Genomic DNA, 24,219 nt, shown 5'->3' with positions numbered 1-24,219 from the left:
GGGACAAAAATGACAAAACATTTTTGGCATCTGCCACTTGAATTAAGTTAACTTGATTGATTGACATGAACAGCCTGTCAGCTTCCTTTGCGGCTTCTATAGTAGGCGATCCCACAATGCAATGAGTGTTTGTGCAAACGTCAGTAGCATTACGTTATATGAAATAGAAAAAATGTGTGACTGTTAAAGAACCCCAAAACCTACTTCCATTCACAATGGGAGGAAGTCTTTATTTTCCCAATGTCCCATTCCAAGTGTTTGTCTTGTCATGTGAGTGCTGCTATTAATATTTATAAAACATTATTGGTTGGTAGATCTTGTTGAGCTGGTCATTTTAAAAGTAGATCTTAAATCAAAGAAGTGTGGGCACCCCTGCTCTACACCAAACCGATTTGCGAAAAATAACCAGATCTACAGTTGTAAATGTAAAAAAATAAATAAAGAGAAAAATAGAATCCATAGAGTGTCTTTGGACTTTGCTGGCAGGATTTACATCATAATTTACCATGAACAAACATTAAGGTCCATAGTCTTGGCTGGGGAGTGCATGGGGACATGGAATGTATATTAGGCTCTAAACAAACATTGGAAGTCCATAGACTTGGCAGACCTTGGGTCGATTCATACTCCTATTTTAGAGCCGAAATAAAAGTCGGTTCGGCGCTGTAGAGCCTACAATTTGACGTCATTTGAGGTTCGGGGGGGCGGGTACCGTCCTAAAGTCGGCTCTTCGGTGCTACTGAAATTTTCTGACGAGCCGAAATCATTTCGGCACTACAGCGCCGAAACAGGAGTATGAATCGGCCCCTAGGACATAATTTCAGAAAGCCATGCATAGCACCCCTCAAACATCCTATCACACAAAGATTTGGCAGCCTCCCTGTAGTAACTCTGAGGTCCCAGACCCCCTGTTGAAGACCCCTGCAATGATAAGACTTAGGAAGTATTTGTTTCAATGTATTTTTGACCTAATCATTCTACCTGTTTTACATTTAGATACACTGTCAACAACTAGCATGCAGCTATGCCAGTCTGACCCATAAATGTAGTTTAGAAGTATAAAAATATCAGGGGAAAAAGGGTAAGTACTGTAAAGTAAAATAATATATACATAAAATATGTAATAAAGTACAGTACTTGGGTAAACCAAACGCAATAACATTCCAATACAGCCTACTTTCAGCCATATGGTTTATGTACCAACCTCATGTCCTTTGTAGAAAACAAAAGATGAGCCACACATATCATATGAAATAACTTTTATCTTAAAAAGTATGTAAAAAATATATAGATTTGGAACACACAGTTAAAACACCTTTTGGTTACATTCACTTGAAGCAATATGCTTCAACATTTGGCATTTGACCACATTTTTGTAAAAACAAATAAAAATAAAGATATATAAAAATAAAGATTTGCGAAAACAAATATTGTAAGAAAAGAAGAAAAAATGAAAAATTAAAATGTATAATCAAACATTTTCTTTGGGATATGGCAACATAAAAACAAAGATTACAATAAATGTGTATGTTATAAAAATGAAAAAATAGAAACACTGGCAGTAAACAAGATGTCCATGAGAACCAGTGGAAAAAATATATACCCGTATATCCGTAACATTTTAATTTCCATCACATTATTCATCTCCAGATGGCTGCTTGGTCTCAAGGTATTTCTTTTGGAACTGGTGGAAGGTGGTGGTTTCCTTAGGGACTGTAGAGCTTTTCGAGGGTAAAGGACAATACTTCTTCTTCGAAGGAACCAGGGCCCAGTCACCTATAATGTTCAATAATCATAAGAAAACATATCATCTCAAATGTAATGTTCAAGAACAATCTGAAACTCATTTCATATTTTCAACTTGCATAAGGTTGAAAGTAGGGTCTGGCAATCTGGGCAAAATCAATTATCACTATTTTTGACTAAATACATCAATATCAATATTGTGAATCATAATATACAGTTTATTTTTTTAAAGAAGCCAAAGTGATTCAAACCAGGAAAAGAAAACACCATACACCAATATTACCACATAAAAAGAAATCCTAAGCAATATCTAGACTCATCAGTATTGCCCAGTCCTGGTTGCTTTCAATTGTGGTCGCATGATAGCGTGTGTCACTGTCTGATGGAAATAGTTTGCCCAAATAGTTTGCATGTTGTCATCAAATCGATACACTTTCACTTAATTAGGACTCAATAGAAGTAAAACTAAAAACATTCAGACCTGTGTGAACCGAGTGGTGCAGGCTGGTGTAGGCTGTGCGTGTGTGTGTGTGTGTGTGTGTGTGTTAGGCTGCGCAACAGTGGTGGTGAAAACCAACCAAACGCTATTTTCGTGCTCGGAGCCTCGGACAGACCCAGCCAGCCAGCCAGGGATAGACACACAAAGTTGAAAGTTGTATATAGGGCACCACTCAAAAATGTGTACTTTTCCCACCACGGTAAACGGTATTGGTCTAAATAAATCTATGCTGAGATGTGTGTGTGTCGAAAGAAACCCCAATTACATGACTCCTCAGTGTGAATGTACCGGCTGCTCAACAGTGTGTTACCCGAATGCAACCCCAATCAACTGCAGGGGTCAATAGGTCGTACTCTAAACAGACAGACACACACTGCCCTTCCCCTTCATTGGAGAGGTGTGCACCGCTCAATAATAATAATGCTGACAAGAGACTATTTTACGTTCATGTATAATACCTTTTGGTTCTTTCACGTCTGTCTTTGAAATTCTGTCCTGTGCTTTAACACGGTCAGGGGTATCTGAAAAAGAGAAAAAAATACAGAAATGTTCCATGAATGTTTAAATAAAAACCAATGAGAATATAGGCTGACATACAACTCGATCTCTACTATGATCTCCTCCGTATAGATGTAAAAATACACTTTAGATTGCTTAACATGTCATGCATAACATAGTTGGTCTTAAAACGTAGTTAACATTAGTCATTGGTTTCATACTGCATGGTCAGCTGTTGGCAATTTAGTATTAACCTTATTATCAGCACAAATAATCCCAAACCTGCAGGCTGCAACCTCCAAGCTGTGTCGTGGTAGCGGATTTGAATGCCATCAATGCATTGAAAGGGACACAATTACATTTAAGAGAGCATTCGAGCTCCAGTAGTATCTGATCTACCGCAACAGTCTCCAGTGATGAGATAGGCCTATCCTTCACTTATCCTATCCTTTAATCTTAAAAGTGGCAAGTTAACCAGTTGTGGCATAATGTGATCATATAGTCACTCTGAATATTATGATTATATTATTACGTTATTATGCGTCCATGCTTAATTATAACCACATCGCCATGTGTAGGCTGTTTTCCTAATAAAAAAAGAAACACATGGAGCCTTCCATTCAATCATGCCACTCAGTCATCATATAATTCTAACAATGTCTGTCTGTCTGTCTGTCTGTCTGTCTGTCTGTCTGTCTGTCTGTCAGAAACACCGCCTTATCTCCTCATTGCCTGCACCAATCACTCCCACTTTTCACACAAGCATTGACCATATGAATATGGAGGTCTTAACGAAGCCGATTTGACACATTAATGATTATTAATGAATTTATTAGTGAATTAAAAACGCAAATATCTCACAACGGGTAAGCTAGTGTTATAAACTGAGCTCATTGTGCCATATCAAATAGCCATATAGCAAAAAGCCCCGTGCTGTCTATGACGTCGCACTATGCCAGAAAGTCTTGATGAACAAACAGGCAGATGGCCAGAGGTTTAAGAGTTCATGTTATGACTGTAAAAACACTTTGACTACAGAGTTACTCAAGTTAATTAACTGTAGAACACTTTCCCTGCGGTTCGCGAGTTGCCCGAGTTATGTTTTCATTGTTTAATCGGCATTTTTAATCAGTTTTAAGTGATACGGGCGATCCACCGGACAGAGTGGGATATGAGAAGTGTTTTGATGACCTCATCGTAAAAAGGTCCATCGCGCAAAGAGTTATGGGAAATTGAGTCCCTATTCATTACAATGGAGGGGGTGAAGCAGAGCGGTGCGCTTCCTCGTTCCGCTCTGTTGTGATCGCCGCTTTGGAATACTTTGAAACACTATGACAAGTGATTACACCGTTTTAAAGTGGATTTTCATGACGAGCAACTCAGCGGTCGGCGCAGTGGCTCTTCAAAGGCAACTTAAAACATAGGCAGTGAAGCCTGAAACACGGTCCCACAATCCCAGCAATAAAACGGTTAATCCTAGATAGATTTGTTAGAATAAAAACAAAACAAAAAGTGTTTTTTCTTCTAATTATTTGATCAGCCCAAAACATTGTGTTTATTGTCATGATTTGTCACAACTCCAGTTGGCTTTGTCCACAGCGTAAACGTCTTTAAATAAATACTTTTTGAAAAGGCTATGAGGAAAATTCTTTTCAGAGTCCATCATCGTCATGAAAGGGGGCGGGACTACGACGCTCTATAATGTATATGTGAATATGAATAATCATGTATAGCCTCTCCATATACGGGCATAAAACCATAACACATGCCTAACAAAAAGCCTCTTTAAAAGTGTTCTATAATTTGTGTCATCTTTCCCTGTGAGGCCATAATCGTGCAGCTCTAAACTGACTAGGCATGTAACGATATATCGTATATCGATATTAATCCCGGCAATTATCGTCGTGAATCCAGACGATTCTTTTTTAGGGGGGGATAGTGAATTATGGTGTGTGTGATATGAAATGTGAGCTTTAATCATATTCCATCATATTCAAGTATTTTTGGAGAGAAATGTGTTTACAGTTGTTGCACAGAAATTAAGTTATTTTACACGAAAATAAATGCTACTTTTGCAATGTAGTTAAATAAAAATTGTGAAAAAAGCTCGGGGGGGTGGGGGAAGATAAGAAATATATTTTTCGGTCATTTGTCTGGAAAATAATTGTGTTAAAAAGATTGTGAAAATCTATCGTGAACCGCATATCGTGATACGTATCGAATCGTGATTCGTGAGTTTCGTTACATGCCTAAAACTGAAGTCTATATTTCAAACCAGTTATAATAAGTAATATTTAGTACAGTAACAAATCAAGCATTAATATTACTTACCTAAATAATTTGTGTCAGTGGATCCATCTTTGAAGTTGAAGGTACTCGGTAGAACGCTGAACTTTAAGATTATCTGTTTTTCAGATTCACTTTCTGAAAGATGGCATGCATCTTCAGGCTTATTGGATTTAACTGGAATTGAGACAATCTTCTCCTTGGGCATGAAGGAATGGTTCCGTTTCCCAGATTGACTTCCTTTGCCGTCTGAAGGCTTATTGGATTTAACTGGAGTTGAGACAATCTTCTCTTTGGGCATGAAGGAATGGTTCCGTTTCTCAGATTGACTTCCTTTGCCGTCTGAAGGCTTATTGGATTTAACTGGAGTCGAGACAATCTTCTCTTTGGGCATGAAGGAATGGTTCCATTTCTCAGATTTACTTATTTTACCAGCTGAAGGCTTATTGCATTTAACTGGAGTCTCCTTTGACTTGTTCTTTTTAAGTTTGTAACCATGTAAAATAGACTTTATAATGTCTAGACGCAAGCTCCGCTTTTTCCTCTCAGTTCCACGAGATAGTAGTCTTGAAAGTCTTCTTTCAGAACACACTGGAGAGTCAGGGTTCTTGGGGTATCCTTCTGATAAAGAGCTGGTAACCATATAGTTCCCTGGTGTGAGTCGTCCCCTTTTGTATTTCCCCCTGGTTGGTACAACAGTTTTCTTCCACTCATTATGAATGCGTTGTTTGACAGTGGTAGGGCTAGATTCTGAGGGGATATATTGTTTGGCCGAACTCTTCACCACAGGGGTACTTTTCTTCCAAGTGTTGATGTTCGCAGTGAGGATTTGTGGAAGCGTAAGTGCCTGAGATTGAGAGGGATCTTCACAGATCTGTTTGACTGGAATTTTGACCACAAGAGTACATTTCTTCCCAGTGTCGGTGTCAAGGGAGAGGTTTTGTAGAGCCGTAGTTGCCTGAGATTCAGTGGGATCTTCAAAAATCTGTGGTTTGCGCGGAATTTTGACAACAGGGGTAGTGTTCCTCCAAGTCTTGAGGTTCACAGTGATGAGTTTTGGGACCGGATCTGAGAACAAATTGTCTCTATTTATACCTCGACCATTTAACACCTGCTTTCCACTATTGTAACCAAATAAGGCCAGTGTCACAGGTGTAACATACACGTCCCTGTTGTCTTCCTGGATAGACAACTTCTCCCTACATTTCGGTTTACCCAGAGGAAAAGTCTGCGATTTAGAAGACAATGATGATTGTTTACATCTCTTCATTCTTTTCTGAAAAGGTGACATGGCATCCAGGTCCATGGTTCTCTTGCGTTTGTTGGGTCTAATACCCTTTGAGCTTAGATTATTTTCACGATCGTGGCTTTGTCCCAAGGAAAGAGTTTTAAGGAAACAAACTTTTGCATCAGAAGCATTATTACCCAGACAGGTACCTGTATGCGTTTGTCCCTCTTCTACTCCAAATGATATGTGTCCTTTGTCTGCAGGATTATGCACAGCTTGTCTACACTCATCTTCAACCTCTGATGTCATGTCTGCAGGATTCTGCTCATCTTGTCCATTATCTTCAACCTCTGATGTGAAAACAGTTGTTCCAACTTCACTAGTAGTCAAGACAGTTGTTTCAACTTCTTTAGTAGAGTAGAGTATTTTGGTTCCTTTTTCAATAATGCTTGAACTGCACGAGTGACCTATTGATGACGTACTTGGTAGGGAAATGCTCCCTGGTTCTGAATTTGAACAATAGTGCTCATCATCATACTTTTTAAGGTCAATGGTTTCCATTATATCAGTGCATTGCTCTGCCAATTTCTCCCATACGTCTGTGTCATCTTCTTCAAGGCTGTGTGTCTTCTTCTCCAAGATGACAGTTCTCTTGCATGTGTTGGGTTTCGCCACAAAGCTTATATTGTTAGGACTGGGATTTTGTCTTTGTCTCACTTCATCCTTTGCAACACCTAGTGACAGTTTTGCATCAGAAGACTCCCTCAGATGAATACCTGTAGATGTTGGTGTTTGTCCCTTTTCTATTCCCAATGATATGTGAATTCGGTCTGTAGCATTCTTCTCAGCTTGTCCACCATGACCTTCAGCCTCTGATGTCAAGACAGATGTTTCAATTTCTGTTTCTTTTTCAATAATGCTTGAATGAGCCATTGATGATGTACTTGGTATGGAAATGCTCTTTGGTTCTGCACTGGAAAAAGAGAGCTGTATCTCATCATCATCATCATCTGAGAGGCAAATTATTTCTCCGACCTCAGTGTATTGCTCAGCCAATTTCTGCCGTTGCTCTGTATTTTCTACTTCAAAAGTGTTCATGATGAGACCTTCAGAATCCTGATTTTGCTTGCACTGGCACTTGGTGTCTGGCTTTCCAGAAATTACTGCAATACACTTAATTACACAGCAAAACTCTTGCATGTCAGGCGTAAATGTCTCCTCTGGTTTCTCAGTATCAGCCTGGCTATCATTCACCACAGAGTCACTGAACAACTTTTCTGACTGATCAGCAGGCATTTCAAATTTTGCTTGATTGTTGTGCACTTGTTCAAAGACAATCTGAGCCTCATCTGGGAGCATAACATGGATCTCTAACAAGGAAAATGGGTCATTGGAGTCAGCAACAGAGATGTTATTTTCTGTAATAATGGCTTCGACACCCAAATCTTCCATTTCCTCTTCCTCTGAATTTTCAGCAGTTTCATCATCAGATCCCAGTTTGGACTGGTTGTCACTCTCAAGTTCGTCTGGACAGTATTTCAAAGACGGAGGGAAGCCAAACTCTTTGTCAATGTTATCCAACTGTTCATTGGTATTCAGCCATGATGAAGTGTATGTCACCTCAGGATGAACATAATCATCATTGATAATTTGGTAGCGGTCTTTAATTTTATCCCAGGAATAATCAACTTGTGAGACAATGACAGAGTCTGTCGCTAAGATTAAGAATTTCTTAACCTCAGCCATTACCGTTGGGTAATTGTCTGATCTGATTTCAGTCTTCAACTTTTCAATGCTCCCTTCCCAATATAGGGACACAACGGTTTTATTAAAGTCAATTACTGAGTCTTCTGATTGCATTTGTTTGCATTGGAGTTTTGTAGTCTCAATAAGCGTCATTAGTTTGTCAAATGTCCATGGGATAGTTGGAACTATGGACAATTTCAAGTCCATGGCATCTGAATCTTCTTGCATTACACTGTTATTCTCACCATTTTGGCTGACAGACACTTCAGTGGTCACTGAAAGTTGTGGCGTGGGTGTGACTTCACAATGACTATCAGATTCTGCATCTTCATGTTGTGTGTCCTTAGCAAAAGATAACTTTGTAGCGGTTATGTCTATGTATGGTCCTGTATCCTCAGTCAATGACACTTTAGTGCCATCACTGGAGATAGTCAGGCAAACTCTAGGATCATCGTTCACATGTGGTGAAATGCGTGATTTGTCGAGGTTGCTATCCATTTCCTTTATGGTGCCAGTTTTACATTGACCATGGATCATTTGAGAATGTTCTTGTATGCTGGAAACCTGGTTAATTGTCTGCGATAGTGGTTGTACGACCGCAACAGCTCTTTGTTCTATCAGCTTTACTGTAGAGCCTAACGTTTCAGGTAGTTTGACATTGCTTTGTAGAGGGGGTTGCTTGTCATTTCTCTGCTGTGATATCTTCCGAGGCAATTGCTCTAATTGTGCATAATTTGATGAAGATCGTTGCACACTTTCCATTGTGAATCTACTGGTATCGAGCTTATTTCCAAGAAAAATTACATTGTCTGCCTTAAAACCAGTTTTGTCTTCAGTTACTGTGACATAGAATCCCTTTTGTACAGGGGCAGAGGCATGTGAAGACTCTGAGGTAGGCTGCCTTGATGACTGTGAACCACTCCTTTCTAACTTTAAATGTTTGATAGGAGAGTGCCCATCAGACTGCACAGTCGGAGCGCACTTGGCATTATTGTCTTTAACAATGGTCTTAACAGTATTCCCAGGGTAAAATACATCATTCACCAGGCATATACTGTCTGCTTTTCCAGGCATCTTCACAGCATTCGTAGAGTTCATTTTTGAATAGGTAAGATGATTGTGATAAGATGTCGGATATATGAAAGCTTGACTTGAGTTTTCTCTTCCACTGTGTTGCGTTTGCGGAGTCATGCTTGTTGGTGGCAAAAATGCCCCACTAGATGTTGATGAGTTTACCATCTGGACATAATTATTTCTTGTGAATGATTGAGGTGAAGACAGCTGACTTGATGGGGCACCTAGTGAGTTAGTCATCTGGGTATAGCCGTTGCTTGTGAAGGCTTGAGGTGAAGACAGCTGACTTGATGGGGCACCTAGTGAGTTTGTCATCTGAGTATAGCCGTTGCTTGTGAAGGATTGAGGTGACGGCATCTGACTTGATGAGGCACCTGCTGAGTTTGCCATCTGGACACAGGTGTTGCTTGAGAAAGATTGAGATGAAGACATCTGATTTGATGAGGCACCCGATGAGTTTGTCATCTGGGTATATCCATTGCTTGAGAAAGATTGAGAGGAAGAAGACATCCGATTTGATGAGGCACCTGATGAGTTTGTCATATGGGTATAGCCGTTGCTTGTGAAAGATTGAGGTGAAGGCATCTGACTTGATGAGGCAGAGGCACCTGCTGAGTTTGCCATCTGGACACAGGTGTTGCTTGGGAAAGATTGAGATGAAGACATCCGATTTGATGAGGCACCTGATGAGTTTGTCATCTGGGTATAGCCATTGCTTGAGAAAGATTGAGAGGAAGAAGACATCCGATTTGATGAGGCACCCGATGAGTTTGTCATCTGGGTATAGCCATTGCTTGAGAAAGATTGAGAGGAAGAAGACATCCGATTTGATGAGGCACCTGATGAGTTTGTCATATGGGTATAGCCGTTGCTTGTGAAAGATTGAGGTGAAGGCATCTGACTTGATGAGGCAGAGGCACCTGATGAGTTTGTCATCTGGGTATAGCCGTTGCTTGCGAAAGATTGAGGTGAAGACATCTGATTTGATGAGACACTTGATGCGTTTGCCATCTGGGCATAGTTGTTGCTTGTAAATGACTGATGTGAAGGCATCTGATTTGATGAGACACTTGAGTTTGCCATCTGGGCATAGTTGTTGCTTGTAACTGATTGAGGTGAAGACATCTGACTTGATGAGGCAACGTGAGGAGAGCTTCCATGTTGAGGTTCATTTATTCTGTACCTTCTGCTGTGGTTAGGATTCTGAGCTAGCTGTTGGTTGTATGCAACACCAGACTCTAATGTACCATTGCAAAGTATCTGTGCATCTTGAATAAACGTATCCATTGTAGAGTTTTGTGACTGAGGTTGCCTTGCCATTCTGTTGACATTCTGACCCAGGTTTGTCTGGGGCCTGGCATTGTCAAATTGCTGGGCCATGTAACCAGTAGCGGGATAATTTGTGATAGTTTGTTTGACATGCTGATCTGGAGTTGATGCACAGCTTTGTAGGGAGTTCTGAGCATTTGGTTGTATCCCACCATTTGGACTCTGCTGTGGCCAGTAGTTCTGGGATGTTTTCTTCACCAGAAGTTCTTTGAGTATGCCTACGACAGAAGGCGAGGAATGGCTTCTACTTTGTGCATTAGTGGTTTGTGTTTGTATTGTTGTTTGCATTGTTGTATTGATCCTTGGTGCAGTTGGTCCATGCTGAGGATTCCTCGAGGCCTGCTCATTTGACACCTGTCCATTATAGTAAACTCCATTATGAGAGGTGAACTGAACATTTTGCAGTTGTGACATATCTGCTCTCATATATTGAGGAGGCTGATTTGGATCTTGTCTCGCTTGCATATATGGAGGAGGGGGTTTATTTTGAATCCCAGCCATCGGAGTCCTGGTACTGTATTGCTGTCCATTGCAAGTATACATTTTGCTTGGACTTCCTTAGCCTTCCTTTCAGCTTTGTGGTAACTTGAAGAAGAACCATGTCTGAAAGAGAAAGATAAATACAATAAGACAACTTTTTACATCACTTGACATTTGGAGCTTTGCAATTATACTTTATTTTATTTTACAGTGTGGCTCTGGTCTCTGGAGGCAGCTAGCCGTCTGTCTATAAAAGGGACACACCTGTGTCCGGAGCAATTCTTGCAATATATGTGTCGTAATTTTTTAACTAATTATGTACAGACACTGAAGTCCTTAAACAAGAAACCTAACATAAGGTAAGTGGGGAACATAGAACCTGGGGAACATAGGGATGACCCCCATTTCAGGCCTTCCTTGGTGTACGGCCTGACACTGATGTATTCAGAAACACATTATTAATGACCAGGTGATATGGCCTGCTGGTTCAGAAGTATCATTTAAACCCTGATGTGGCAGTTCTAAACACTAACACGTGAGGAGTTACGAGGCGAGCAAAATACAGTCTTGATGAGGTTTATTTAACTGCACAGTGTGCACACGGATGCTGCTGCACAGGCGAATCTCAGGGCAGGCATGGCATGTTCGGTAAAAAGCATGGGTTTATATCAGTCATAGGCCCTCAATCGAGTGTAAAATCTGCCCCAAATTAGAGTGTGGGTTTCGTAGTACACCCACGTCGCCACGGAATTTATAAAGTGATCGCAAACAGCTGATCCTTCCTTAATTTCGTTCTGACATTAATACATGCGACGGCTGAAATCTATCTGGCACGCCCTATGAAATCAAGCCTCGCCCTCGTTTTTGCGACATGAACACATGCAATACGACCTGGTTACAGGGGAAAAATGTTTCTCCCGTGCCTAGCTGCCCGCCTCACCCCCTCTCTCATGCACACACACAGACGCACACGCACGCACACACAACTTGCAAGCCCTGCCCAACTAACTGGTGTGTTGTTAAATAAATAAAGAACGAACACCTGCATGAATGAAATAAAGTTGTAGGCCTACTAGGCCTACCCTGTCTGTTTCCCTCTCACCTCGCTTGCCTTGCTGTCATGCACACACACACGCACCTACATGACACATCGACATTGCATCGCCATGAATGGAATACGTTGTAGGCTGGCCTATATTAATTTTACCCATTCATGCGCAGTGCACGGCGAAGGCGTGAGACTGCGCACTGCTGTGATAAGTCCTGTGGGTGAGTGATGCCTGCATGAGAGATAGGCTATCATGTCGTCAAGGCAGTCATAATCAACGTTGTAGTGATTTGATCATTGATGAACGAATCATAAACATATGGATGAAGGCTTGCCGCTTGCATGTGTGCTGGTATGTGTTGGCGACGCACGCTTTTATCTGAACTGTCAAAGCACTTATTTAAATAGGAATGATTAAGCCCCTTACGCCTATTCAGTATTTTAGCTGTGATGTGAGCGCCCCCTCCTGAGATACTTCCGGGTCCTACTTTTGTGTCGCTTTTGTGTCCCCATGGAGTTATACTGTGACGCTCCGTCTGACTAAATCTGAGACGAAAAAACCACGAAAGTCTCATTTTACCGCTTTCCTCGCAACAACAAAGCTGCGCTGCTCTCCCAAATCTGGCAGTGACAGGCCGTCTGCCCCACATGGAATACTATCGCCATTTTATTTTATTGTGTCAACTAAATCCTCATTAATGCAAACTAGATTCAGCATACTCAAGCCTGCACACATTCTAAATATACCCCCGAAATATTTTACCGAGCAAATGGACTGTTGCCACCTTCAATAATAATGATAATAATAGTCTTTATTGTCTCCACCAGTGCCGGTTCTAGGCCTTTTGAGGCCCTAGGCAACATATTATACAGAGCCCCCCCCCCTCCTGCTTTGCCACGCCGGATAAAAATTGTAAATTTGCCATGAAAATGCTTCAATCTGGTGCACTTTGAGATCAAAATTAAGAAGCTAGGTGGGGGCCACATATGTTTATAAACAAATCCCAAAATGTTTATAAACAAATCACAAATGTTTATAAACAAATCCCAAATGTTTATAAACAAATACCAAAATGTTTATAAACAAATCCCATGAGACTTGGTCCTACCCCCCCGACCATGAGACTTACTACAGGTCAACTGGTAGTGGTCCTACCCCCCCCCCCCCCCCATGAGACTTACAAATCCCAAATGTTTATAAACAAATCCCAAATGTTTGTAAACAAATCCCAAATGTTTATAAACAAATCCCAAAATGTTTATAAACAAATCACAAATGTTTATAAACAAATCACAAATGTTTATAAACAAATCACAAATGTTTATAAACAAATACCAAAATGTTTATAAACAAATCCCAAATCCCTTGGTCCTACCCCCCCGACCATGAGACTTACTACAGGTCAACTGGTAGTGGTCCTACCCCCCCCATGAGACTTACAAATCCCAAATGTTTATAAACAAATCCCAAATGTTTGTAAACAAATCCCAAATGTTTATAAACAAATCCCAAAATGTTTATAAACAAATCACAAATGTTTATAAACAAATCACAAATGTTTATAAACAAATACCAAAATGTTTATAAACAAATCCCAAATCCCTTGGTCCTACCCCCCCGACCATCAGTGCCGGTTCTAGGCCTTTTGAGGCCCTAGGCAACATATTATACAGAGGCCCCCCCCTCCTGCTTTGCCACGCCGGATAAAAATTGTAAATTTGCCATGAAAATGCTTCAATCTGGTGCACTTTGAGATCAAAATTAAGAAGCTAGGTGGGGGCCACATGTGGCCAGTAGCCCATGTAAGGGATACATGAAAAAAAAAAATCTTCTCCCTGTGACGAGGCCCCCTCAGTGGTTGAGGCCCTAGGCGACCGCCTAGTTCGCCTATGCCTAGAACCGGCCCTGGTCTCCACATCATATATTTTTGTTGTCATGAACATTAATAATTCCACTCAAGTTGGAAGTGTAGAGTAATTTGTAAGGCACACGCACACACACACACAAACACACACACACACGCACGCCTCCTCTATCCATCTATTGGCACCCGCCCATAGTCCGTCAAGTCACAGCGAAGATGGGTGAGGTATTCTAAACAAAGCTAAAACTGAGACGTCCCAGAGTGACACACAGACCAGCTAATGACACCTGGACATCACTAAACACCATGTGCACGTGTGCGACTGCGCGTGCACACACATACACACATGGGGATAGAATACTGTGGGGCCATATCGTGGAATGTGTCCAGGGGGGCCCCAATCCAGGAAGCCTCCGACAGTTGGTTATAATCAACCAGGGTCTGCTTTCAGCAAGAACTGGAGGTCCTGCATATACAGTACATACATGTGGAGCACACCAAACTGCTTACGCACACACACAGACGAATGTATCACGCACATACACGCACACAGACACACACAGATACATACGCACACACTGGCCCTAGCATGGAACATTCTGATTGGACAAAGGGCCAAGTTCTGAACGCACACACTTTGTGAATACATGAACACACCAGAGCAGTTGCATGTACGTTGACATTAATGCATTGACTGGGTATATAATGTTTTAGACAAAGGGATATTGCTCTGGGCTCTTGGTTCAGTTTTTCAGTACTCACCTCTCCTTCTCTTTCTCTCCCCATGTCCCTTCCTTCCCCTCCCTAAGTCTCTACCATGTAAACTTGTAACTTCTTTACAATAAATGAACTATGTTAAAACCTTGCTGGGCTGTCTGCATTCACTCGACGGATGGCGTGTCCTAACCAGATAATACACTTCAGAAGTATTAAGACCCATTTTAACCCTCAATGGCTTCCTTTCTGAAAAATAACGTCATTGTAAAAAGATTCACGCGTTTAGATATTCAATTTACAATGAGATGCGGACGGGAGCTGGTGCCACTTGGACCCGGACGTAACGTAGCACTACAAAATGACGTCGGACTTAAATACTGAATAGCCTGCTACAATTGCAAATAGGCAAGCTGTATGCTTGTCATACAGCTTGTCACTTGGAAATAAAAGGCGTGCAGTGCATTTATGCCTTTTTTTATATAATATCACAGACAGTACAGTGATATAGGCATCTGATGTCATGCCGCATGCGCTCCCAAATCATCTCACAAGTGCGCTTGCATATCAAGGACAGTAAAGCACTGTTAGATTAAGCACAAACTAATACATTGTAAACATGTTATATTGTTTTTAATTGCGCGAATTTAATTACTTTTTTTTTTACATACATAGTTTTATATTAACATTTTAGGAGTGAAAACATGTTTAGATGCCTGTGACAGCGTGTCTGCTGCAGTTCAGACAATGCTGCTCCACTTGTGTACGACAGAAAAACAGGACAAAGCGTACGACAGCTCCCGACCAGACGTGACTTTTTGTCCTACTCAAGTTCAATTTCAAGTTTTGGCGGAAATGGTAAATGCCGAAAATTTCGGTAATTTCGGCGTGCACCCATATTTTGGCGTACGCACGGTTGATAAATGAGGGCCATAGGTCCCTCCCAGAAGGTGGGAACAGAAAGAGAGATGAGAGAGAGGGGGTTTGAGGAACAGGACACAGAGGTGAATTCAAGCTCCTCTAGATTAACATACGGATGAAAGGAAAATTTGGGGGGAGCAGGAGGTAGGGATGTCAGGGGTTAACCGGCTAACCGGTTAGCCGACCGTTAAGAAACATCCGGATATTATTATCAGCTTTAACGGTTAATTTGCATAATAATAAATGCGTGTTCTGATCTTAAATCCCTTTATTTTAGATCGTTTTTAGTAATAGTACAACATAAACATTACAGAGACTGTAGTTGTCACTGTACAATACTTTAAAACAGTTGTCATGTTGCACACATGCCTAAAATTGCTCTTATTTGCGCCGCCCAGCTTGTCACACTCCAGGCTGCATGAACAGTGCTCTGGCTCTGTTTTCTGCCCCCTCAATGTCCCCGTTCTCTGTTGTACTTCAATGGCTAGTTGGCTACAAGCCTACAACGGTAGCGTTGCGGTAGTCAAAATGTAAGCGAGTGACAGACTGACAGCGAGACGAGATTAACACATGTCGACCGTATCAATGCAGAGACCTACATTATTAAATCCATTATTGGCCATTTGGCCTGGAGGGAGAACGTTTACAGCCGCTGTCGCTTCCTCCTCAACCTCCTCCTCCTATCAGTCTCCTCGAGTCCCCACACTGGCACGGCTTACGGCTATCAAGTTAGCCATGTGCTATCGATGTTTGAGGGTTTTCTCGTCAGCGAAAAGTCAACAAACAGAACACGGTGACATGCATGCTGATCTTCCTTAATAATAAAAAAGGCTTAGCCCATGCGTCCAGTGGCTTTATTGCGAAAGCAGTGAGCACTTACTATGAGACCTAGCAGATCATGTCTGTCTGTGTGTGTGTCTGTCCCGCTATCCAAATATGGAGTGTGTTGCATCAGCAATCACTCAGCTCCATATATGGGCACAAAAGGGGCCAGGTCCACTCAGCTCCATATATGGGCACAAAAGGGGCCAGGTCCACATATACAGTAACAGCGGGACAGACACACAGACAGACAGACAGACATGATCTGCTGGGTCTCAGCTGCGTTCGCTTCCCGTGTTTGCGCGTCTTACTGGTAGGTATAGGTTGCTTAGATCTGGACTGGATTTATTTATGTTTTGGACTAGAACCGGCGGACCTCTGTACTGTAGACGCGCAGATGCATGCATCATGCAGATGCGATGCGTTGTTTATTGATGATTAAGCCTACAACAATTTATTTATATTGTTAAATGTTGCTTTTTAGTTTGTCTTTTAAAAAGGAGCATAAATAAATGTATACCATTCGTCTACCAACTTTAATTATGTAGCCTATACATCATGCATATTACATTTGGGGTAGCCTATTAAAAAAGAAAAAAAATCAACCACTATCCGTTAATGACCCAGTTAATCCTATCGGCTAACCGGCTGGGAAACTATCCGTTACCGACATCCCTAGCAGGAGGGCAGTAGAGATGGTCACAGGAAGGCATTGTGTACTTTGGACAAGCATTGGCGGGGTTTCCCAAAATGCATATGGTGTAAGATACTTTTTTTTTTAAGAGTAAAGAGAGCCTACTGTCCAGCAGTCCAAATGTTATTAAATTAAATTTCAGAATGTGCCACACAATCTGTGGCACATTCTGAAATTTAATTTAATCTATGCACAAAATGTCTATGTTCACTGGCTTCTTTGTGCGGCCTATAAGGGCATCTGAGCATGTACGGCACTACAAGTCTTACACCATATGCATTTTGGGAAACCCCGCCAATGCTTGTCCAAAGTACACAATGCCTTCCTGTGACCATCTCTACTGCCCTCCTGCTAGGGATGTCAGTAACGGATAATTTCCCAGACGGTTAGCCGATAGGATTAACCGGGCCATTAACGGATAGTGGTTTTTTAATAGGCTACCCCAAATGTAATATGCATGATGTATAGGATACATAATTAAAGTTGGTAGACGAATGGTATACATTTATTTATGCTCCTTTTTAAAAGACAAACTAAACTGTGCATCTGCGCGTCTACAGTACAGAGGTCCGCCGGTTCTAGTCCAAAACATAAATAAATCCAGTCCAGATCTAAGCAACCTATACCTACCAGTAAGACGCGCAAACGCGGGAAGCGAACGCAGCTGAGACCCTGCAGATCATGTCTGTCTGTCTGTCTGTCTGTGTGTGTGTCTGTCCCGCTGTTACTGTATATGTGGACCTGGCCCCTTTTGTGCCCATATATGGAGCTGAGTGGACCTGGCCCCTTTTGTGCCCATATATGGAGCTGAGTGATTGCTGATGCAACACACTCCATATTTGGATAGCGGGACAGACACACACACAGACAGACATGATCTGCTAGGTCTCATAGTAAGTGCTCACTGCGTTCGCAATCACTGCGTTCGCAACAATTCTTTTTTTAAGAGTAAAAAGAGCCTACTGTCAGCTGTCCAGCAGCAAATTAAATTTCAGAATGGTAGACCTGAGGCCTACCATACCAGGCCTGAGGCCTACCATTGTGTAGCACATCTATGCACGAAATGTCTATGTTCACAGGCTTCTGTGTGCGGCCTATGAGTGCATCTGAGCATGTGCGCACCACTTGTGGGCACCACAAGTCTTACACCATATGAGTTTGGGAAACCCAGCCCTTGTCGTTATCACACCATGGGTGCGAGCTTCAAAGAGTAGAAAGACAGTATATTTCAAGTCAATATATATATATATATATATATATATATATATAATATATATATTTCAATTTGAGTGGATGGGTGATGGGAAATTCCTCATCAACCCTAAGGGTGAACAGAACACAAGTTTACACTTGCCTCCTCTGGCCATAAATGATCTTGTTAATTGACAATACAACATAGCCCATCATGAGCCCCCTGTCACAGTTCGATGAAAACGGAAGAGTCTGCTCCTTCCGTGTTGTGTACCCCAATGTTTTATGTTAGAAATGTTGAGTATGTATGTAGAAACTGCCAGATGCTAATTTGCATATGTTGAGCAATTATCCTAATTAGAATATGCGATCATACCTTAACATGTATGTCTTTTTTTGTCACTATGGACCATGTGTCTTTAATAAAGTTTGATTGATTGATTGATTAACAGCCTATATATTATTTCTATTTCCGCCGTGGTCACGCATCATCGTCCATAACACGGAAGACAAGTTGACTGGCCTCAAGTAGCCTACCTGCTGCTGCTATATTATTCACAACATAATGTTATATCATTGACCTAAATGGCATTATATCAACAAGGATAGCATGATAAAAGAAGAGGTTAGGCCTAAAACTTTCAAACATGCAGAGTAATGATCGTGTTTTGACACAATAATCCTGTACCGTGTAGTGTTTTGTTTCATTAGTGCGAGTTTGACAAACATAGTTCCCTATGTTAGAGAATAGGGAACAGATTGTGCAAGGTTGTTGCACATTTACTTTTGCCAAGCCAACAAATGTGCTGCCAAGGAGATAAAGTACAGAGACTCGAGTGACAGGGGAATATACAGATTTAACTTGCGCTGTTGTGCACCAAAAATAGCAGGTCCACAAGCTCACTAAGTGCAGGACCCCAATGGAAATAAGCTTCTTTGTGTTTTTTTCCCTTTTGACAGATATCTAGCCTACTTGTTCATACATGTTCATACATGTGGCCTTATTGTCTATGCCTGCCAGGCCGAAGGTGTGGCAGATGTTTTCACCCCGGACACTCCCTGATGGCAAGGCAGAACCTCTACCCGACTTGCACTTGCACTAGCCTTGTAACCTTACAAGTGTATGCAAAGGATAGGAGTTATGTAATTTAGATGTATAATTTAGCATTTTATTAGCTTGCTTATGATTCTTGATAACTATTTCTTGTATTTGATGTATTATCTTGTATTGTTCCTGCTTACTGTAAAACTCTCTGCCAGGCGCGCAGCTACGGGTGGGCCTGGGTGGGCCACGGCCCATATAGAGAGCTGGACCACCCATCCATTTTTGGAAAAATAAAATAAAATAAATAAATATATATTTGTTAAAATAAATAAATAAATACATAGGCCTAAGTCGAGGCTAAATCTCATCAAATGGTGGTCCGTGGTTCAAATGCAGACTAAATAATGGGCCTTGATATGAAAAGGGTTGAAATCGCCTAGTGAACAGACTCTGAGCCCCCCACCGACCACACGTATATAATTCACTTTTTGGGCAGAAAAGAAAATATTTCACCGGAAGGAAAAATCTTGTCAATGAGATTTTCTATTGACAATATAGAAAAATCATACTGCACCCTGTAGAGGGCGCAGTGGAATGACTAAAACAAATATTTTCTGCCTAAAAAGTGTGGTGGGGCTCAGAGTCCGTCCACTATACATTCACACAGACTTTTGTCATCAGGGGCGTCAATATAGCTGGGGGGTGGAGCCGGAAAGTTCAGAGTTCTCCCAACCGGAATAAACAGTGTTGGGTTTTCAAACGCAGATGCTTTAAATACTACTAATTTTTGCCAGATCACAGGCACAGATCCTTGTTGCCACTCGACAAGGAACGCTACTTTAAAAAATGAAACAAGCTAGTAGAGGCTGATTGGAATTTTTGAACGCATGAACATGATCCAACACAATGGCCTGATATATTCGCATGGTAAGAGACACTTTTCTATAGATATGATCACTGAAACTTATCGTAATATACATTTTAAAAAGCCATTCATTCATCAATGATGTTTATAGAACATGTTTTAGTGAACTCCAAGTAGGCTACCGACACCATTCGTTTCGACCGCACTTTGCCAAACGATGGTTCCGTGCCAGGTTCCAACTATTCACTACAATGTGTTCTATTAACATTATTGATGACTTAATGGCTGTTGGTTTTGATATTTCGTTAAGTTTAATTGATCATATCTCTACCAGCGAGTAAACACTGCGCTGCGGTAACCCTCCATGTTTTGTAACATGGAGGGAGATTGAGAGGCATGTCTGATTTCAGTGGTGGTTATGCTTGTGCAACTTGACGCATGAAATAAAGTATAAAGAGATAAGGATACTCTGACTATAAACCACTTGAACCCCAGCAGCATAAGCCAAAAATCTACAAACTCAGCTCATGGAGCTCATGGTAGCCCTGGTGTTTTTGGCATGCTGTTAGGTATGGTCATAAGGTTTTCAAAAACCATAGCAAACTAATTTGGCTCGCCCCCCTAGTGGTCGGTTTGCAACTTTGGAATGAAACAGGCATTTTAAGCTCCCGGCAGCCATCGTGGACTCCATCTTGAAAGCGCTGTTTTACGGCATATTTGTCTTATTATCCAGGGATCCTTTTAAGGAGAAGTCATTAAGGCCATATCGTATGGACCAGAGCTTAGCCTACGGTTTGTTTTTTTATTAAAGGCATGCTTTTTTATTAAAGGCAGAGTATCACGCTGGCATCTACTTTGTCTCATGACGAAGTTGTGATAATATTTGAAAACTATATGGCTCTATTACAGTGTGTTCAATGCTGTGTGAAGTCGGAGCGGACTAGTGGCCACTAGGCTACTCTGAAAAATCCCTCCCACTGCGTCGGAGAGGACCGACCCAAAACAGCATGATGTAGTCTAGTCTTATGCTTTTTCTGGTTTCATCCTCAAAGCAGTTTTTGTATTGACCTGTGTAGACTGTAGACATTATACCTTAAAATGTCAATTAATCAATCGTGACCTGAACATTGTCCATAGCAAAGGCGCATTGTGAAAGCGGCGTTGTGTTCACATCTTGCCATCATCAAAATTGTTAAATTTCATCTAGTGGCTACTATATTTTTAACTTACTTTGGGGTCTGTGCCTAAATCTTTTATTTTTTATTAATCGTTTTTTTAACTGGACATTCTTAGGGCCGATTCATACTCCTATTTTAGAGCCGAATAAAAGTCGGTTCGGCTCTGTAGACAGAGCCTACAATGTGACGTCATTTGAGGTTCGGGGGGGGGCGGGTAGCGTCCTAAAGTCTACTCTTCGGTGCTACTGACGAGCCGAAATCATTTCAGCACTACAGCGCCGAAACAGCGGTAAAATAGGAGTATGAATCGGCCCTTAGGGGGTGTAGGAGCCATAGGCATTATGCTAGTGGTGTAATATGTATTTTGTTGGCAATTTTATTTTGTTGGCAATTTTATTTTGGAGCACTTGGTGGCGGGCTTTAGATTTGACGGCACTGGGTGTGTATTTAAAGGACAACTTTAGTTTTTTTCAACCAAGGTTCATGTTTTAGGTTGTTATTAGAGAAAGTAAAAGATGAGTGTTAATTTTTTTTCATTTGCTGCTTTTTCGTTTTAGGGATTTTAGCTGTTTTTACAGGGGGGCGGGGGCATTCGAGCATGGGGCTAAATATGTATTTTTTCTTACAAAATATTATGGCGATTTATTTTTATTTTATTTACTTTAGTTCTACTAGACCCCAGGAAATTACATCTGGCCACAGAAGATCACAGGATCTACTGAATGTGAAGGAGACCTACTGGGGGGGAAGCCACACTGTGTGTCATGGGCTCAATATGCCGTTTGACACATTCAGTAGATCTCGTGATCTTTTGTGGCCAGATGTAATTTCTTGGGGTCTAGTAGGACTATAGTAAAATAAAATAAATCGCCATAATATTTTGTAAAGAAATACTTATTTAGTCCCATGCTCGACTGCCCCCCTGTCAAAAACAGCTAAAATCCCTAAAACGAAAGAAAGCAGCAAATGAAAAAAATTAACACTCATCTTTTACTTTCTCTAATAACCTAAAACATGAACCTTGGTTGAAAAAAACGAAAGTTGTCCTTTATGAGGGCACACAGGTGCTGTGATTCAGATGGGACAAAGACAACAATTGACCATGACCTGATGAAGATCAAATAGATCGAAACGTTGTCAGTATTTAAATAAAGAACGTCTTGCTATTAGGCTACCTGTGGTGTGCGGGCTCCATCCAATCTACAAAGACAACAATTCCAATACAACTGGTATGTTTCAACTGCTCACTTCTATACAATAAATACCCTACAAACTGGAATCAAAGACTGGACATCTATCTGTAACTGTTTTCTGTGTACTGCGTATAGGATCACTCCCACCATGCCATTGCCTTTGACAGTACGTTCCAAAACTTAGACAAAGTAAAGTGATGGATGGCCGTTACAGGGGGTCTTGATTAGACCCTCTCGGAAGTCGGAACCCTACGTAAAATGTCAGAAAACTTTACGTATAAGGTCCAGAGAGGGGCTAGGTCTTGATATGCGTAATTATTTAAAAAAAGGAAATGTCCCTGCTTCCCACCCTTTAAGGCAGACCAGGTGCAGGCAGACAAATGGTGTTGGGAATTAAATCAATAGAAACCAATCAAATACATTTGACTTTATTACCAAAGTAATATCAAAAACTGACAACGCCCTGCCCCTGGCCTGACCCTACTATCAACCCCTAGTTTAAGATTTAAACTCTCGCTAGTCTAGATTAGGGATTTTAAACTAGATCAACCCCCCTCGCGGCTCGCGTAGAGGTTCCTCAATATCCAGGGAAGAAAGCCAAAGCCCCGCTTTGAGCAAGGCAAGGGGGAGATGAATTCCTACACTCCCGACAGGGAGTCACATTTCAGCACATCTGTTACCGATTTAAAATTCGGACCAAATTCTTGACAAACAACCAGAGTTCTAGTCAGACTCGGAGCGAAAGTGAAGTCCTCCAAAATCCTTCCATAAACGGTTCACCGTCTATCCAGTCCCAGGCTATAGGCTAGCCCATGCCCCACCACAATAACACAGACACTTATGCGTTATCCTCCACACTGCAAACGTCGGTAAACAACACAAAAACAAAAAAAATGCCAGCTGCATGTCTGCATACTAGCTCACCGTTTGGAACCTCACTCAGAGTGTATAGTGAGGTTCCAAACCCCGATACGTCCCCTCACCCTCTACGCTCATTCAAGACTGCTCTAGCTATGTTAACCGAAATTGGGAGTTGGCGGTAAATAAAAAAAATACTTACGGCGTTTCTTGAAATGTAATTATTGGCGTGCGTAAAATATGATAGCGTATATATCCACACAAGTTCCTGGGACTCGGTCCCCGCACATGTAGAACATAATCCTAAACCCCTCTGCTGAGGCTCATTTAGGTCACAACAAACAATGTGACAACAAACAATGTTTCTTCACGTGTGGCTATTGAGTCAGTGAAGGAGACTGGAGTGTAGGCTACTAATGATGACAATTCATACTTGCAGGCGTGCCGTGTTGAGATGGGTCCAGCTCCATGGTGTTCAGCCAATCACACGGAGCGTGATTAACGTGCCGCCTACAGCCGCCTACCGTGTAACCTCGCGTCACCAGACTTTCCACCTCAAACCTACCGTGAAATTCTCTCTCTCTCTCTCTCTCTCTCTCTCTCTCTCTCTCTCTCTCTCTCTCTCTCTCTCTCTCTCTCTCATATGTTGTGGTGTGTACGTGTGTAGAGTAGACTGTGAGGGTATGCGCGGGTGTGTGTGTGTGTGTGTGTGTGTGTGTGTGTGTGTGTGGGGATGGTATTGTAGAATCGTTTGAAAAGAAGAAGACCTCAGGATTACTCAGCAAGAATCTTTATTAGTTGCTAAGGAGTCACATTTGAGTTCAATAAAAGTAAACAGAGTCAATCAATCAATCAATCAGGACAGCTTACTTCCATGAGATGACAGTTCGAGTATGACTCCAGATGGTTGCTTGCATTGTCTGTCCCTAGTTCTGAATG

General features: G+C 41.5%; 1 protein-coding gene across 3 annotated transcripts; it reads right to left on the bottom strand.

The window, feature by feature from the left end:
- Positions 1 to 1,242: 1,242 nt before the first annotated feature.
- LOC308314393 (uncharacterized protein) lies at positions 1,243 to 23,838 on the bottom strand. 3 transcript variants are annotated; one of them, XM_080762013.1, is made up of 5 exons: positions 23,483 to 23,644; positions 9,917 to 11,009; positions 5,075 to 9,760; positions 2,704 to 2,766; positions 1,243 to 1,776 (listed from the first exon to the last, which is right to left on the bottom strand). In XM_080762013.1, exons 2-5 carry the CDS (start codon positions 10,947 to 10,949, stop codon positions 1,637 to 1,639), a joined length of 5,922 nt encoding a protein of 1,973 aa, XP_080618139.1. In that variant the 5' UTR covers positions 10,950 to 11,009; positions 23,483 to 23,644; the 3' UTR covers positions 1,243 to 1,636. The 3 variants fall into 3 exon arrangements, with proteins under 3 accessions (XP_080618139.1, XP_080618138.1, XP_080618137.1); XM_080762012.1 differs by lacking the exon at positions 23,483 to 23,644 and adding an exon at positions 23,714 to 23,838 and having other exon boundaries at positions 5,075 to 11,009; XM_080762011.1 differs by having other exon boundaries at positions 5,075 to 11,009.
- Positions 23,839 to 24,219: the final 381 nt, after the last annotated feature.

The sequence above is a fragment of the Protomyctophum bolini genome (assembly GCF_963924005.1).
Source record: "Protomyctophum bolini genome assembly, chromosome: 4".
Lineage (NCBI taxonomy): Eukaryota > Metazoa > Chordata > Actinopteri > Myctophiformes > Myctophidae > Protomyctophum > Protomyctophum bolini.
The sequence above is the reverse complement of the archived record's forward strand: the minus strand, read 5'-3'. Positions and strand labels throughout refer to the sequence as shown.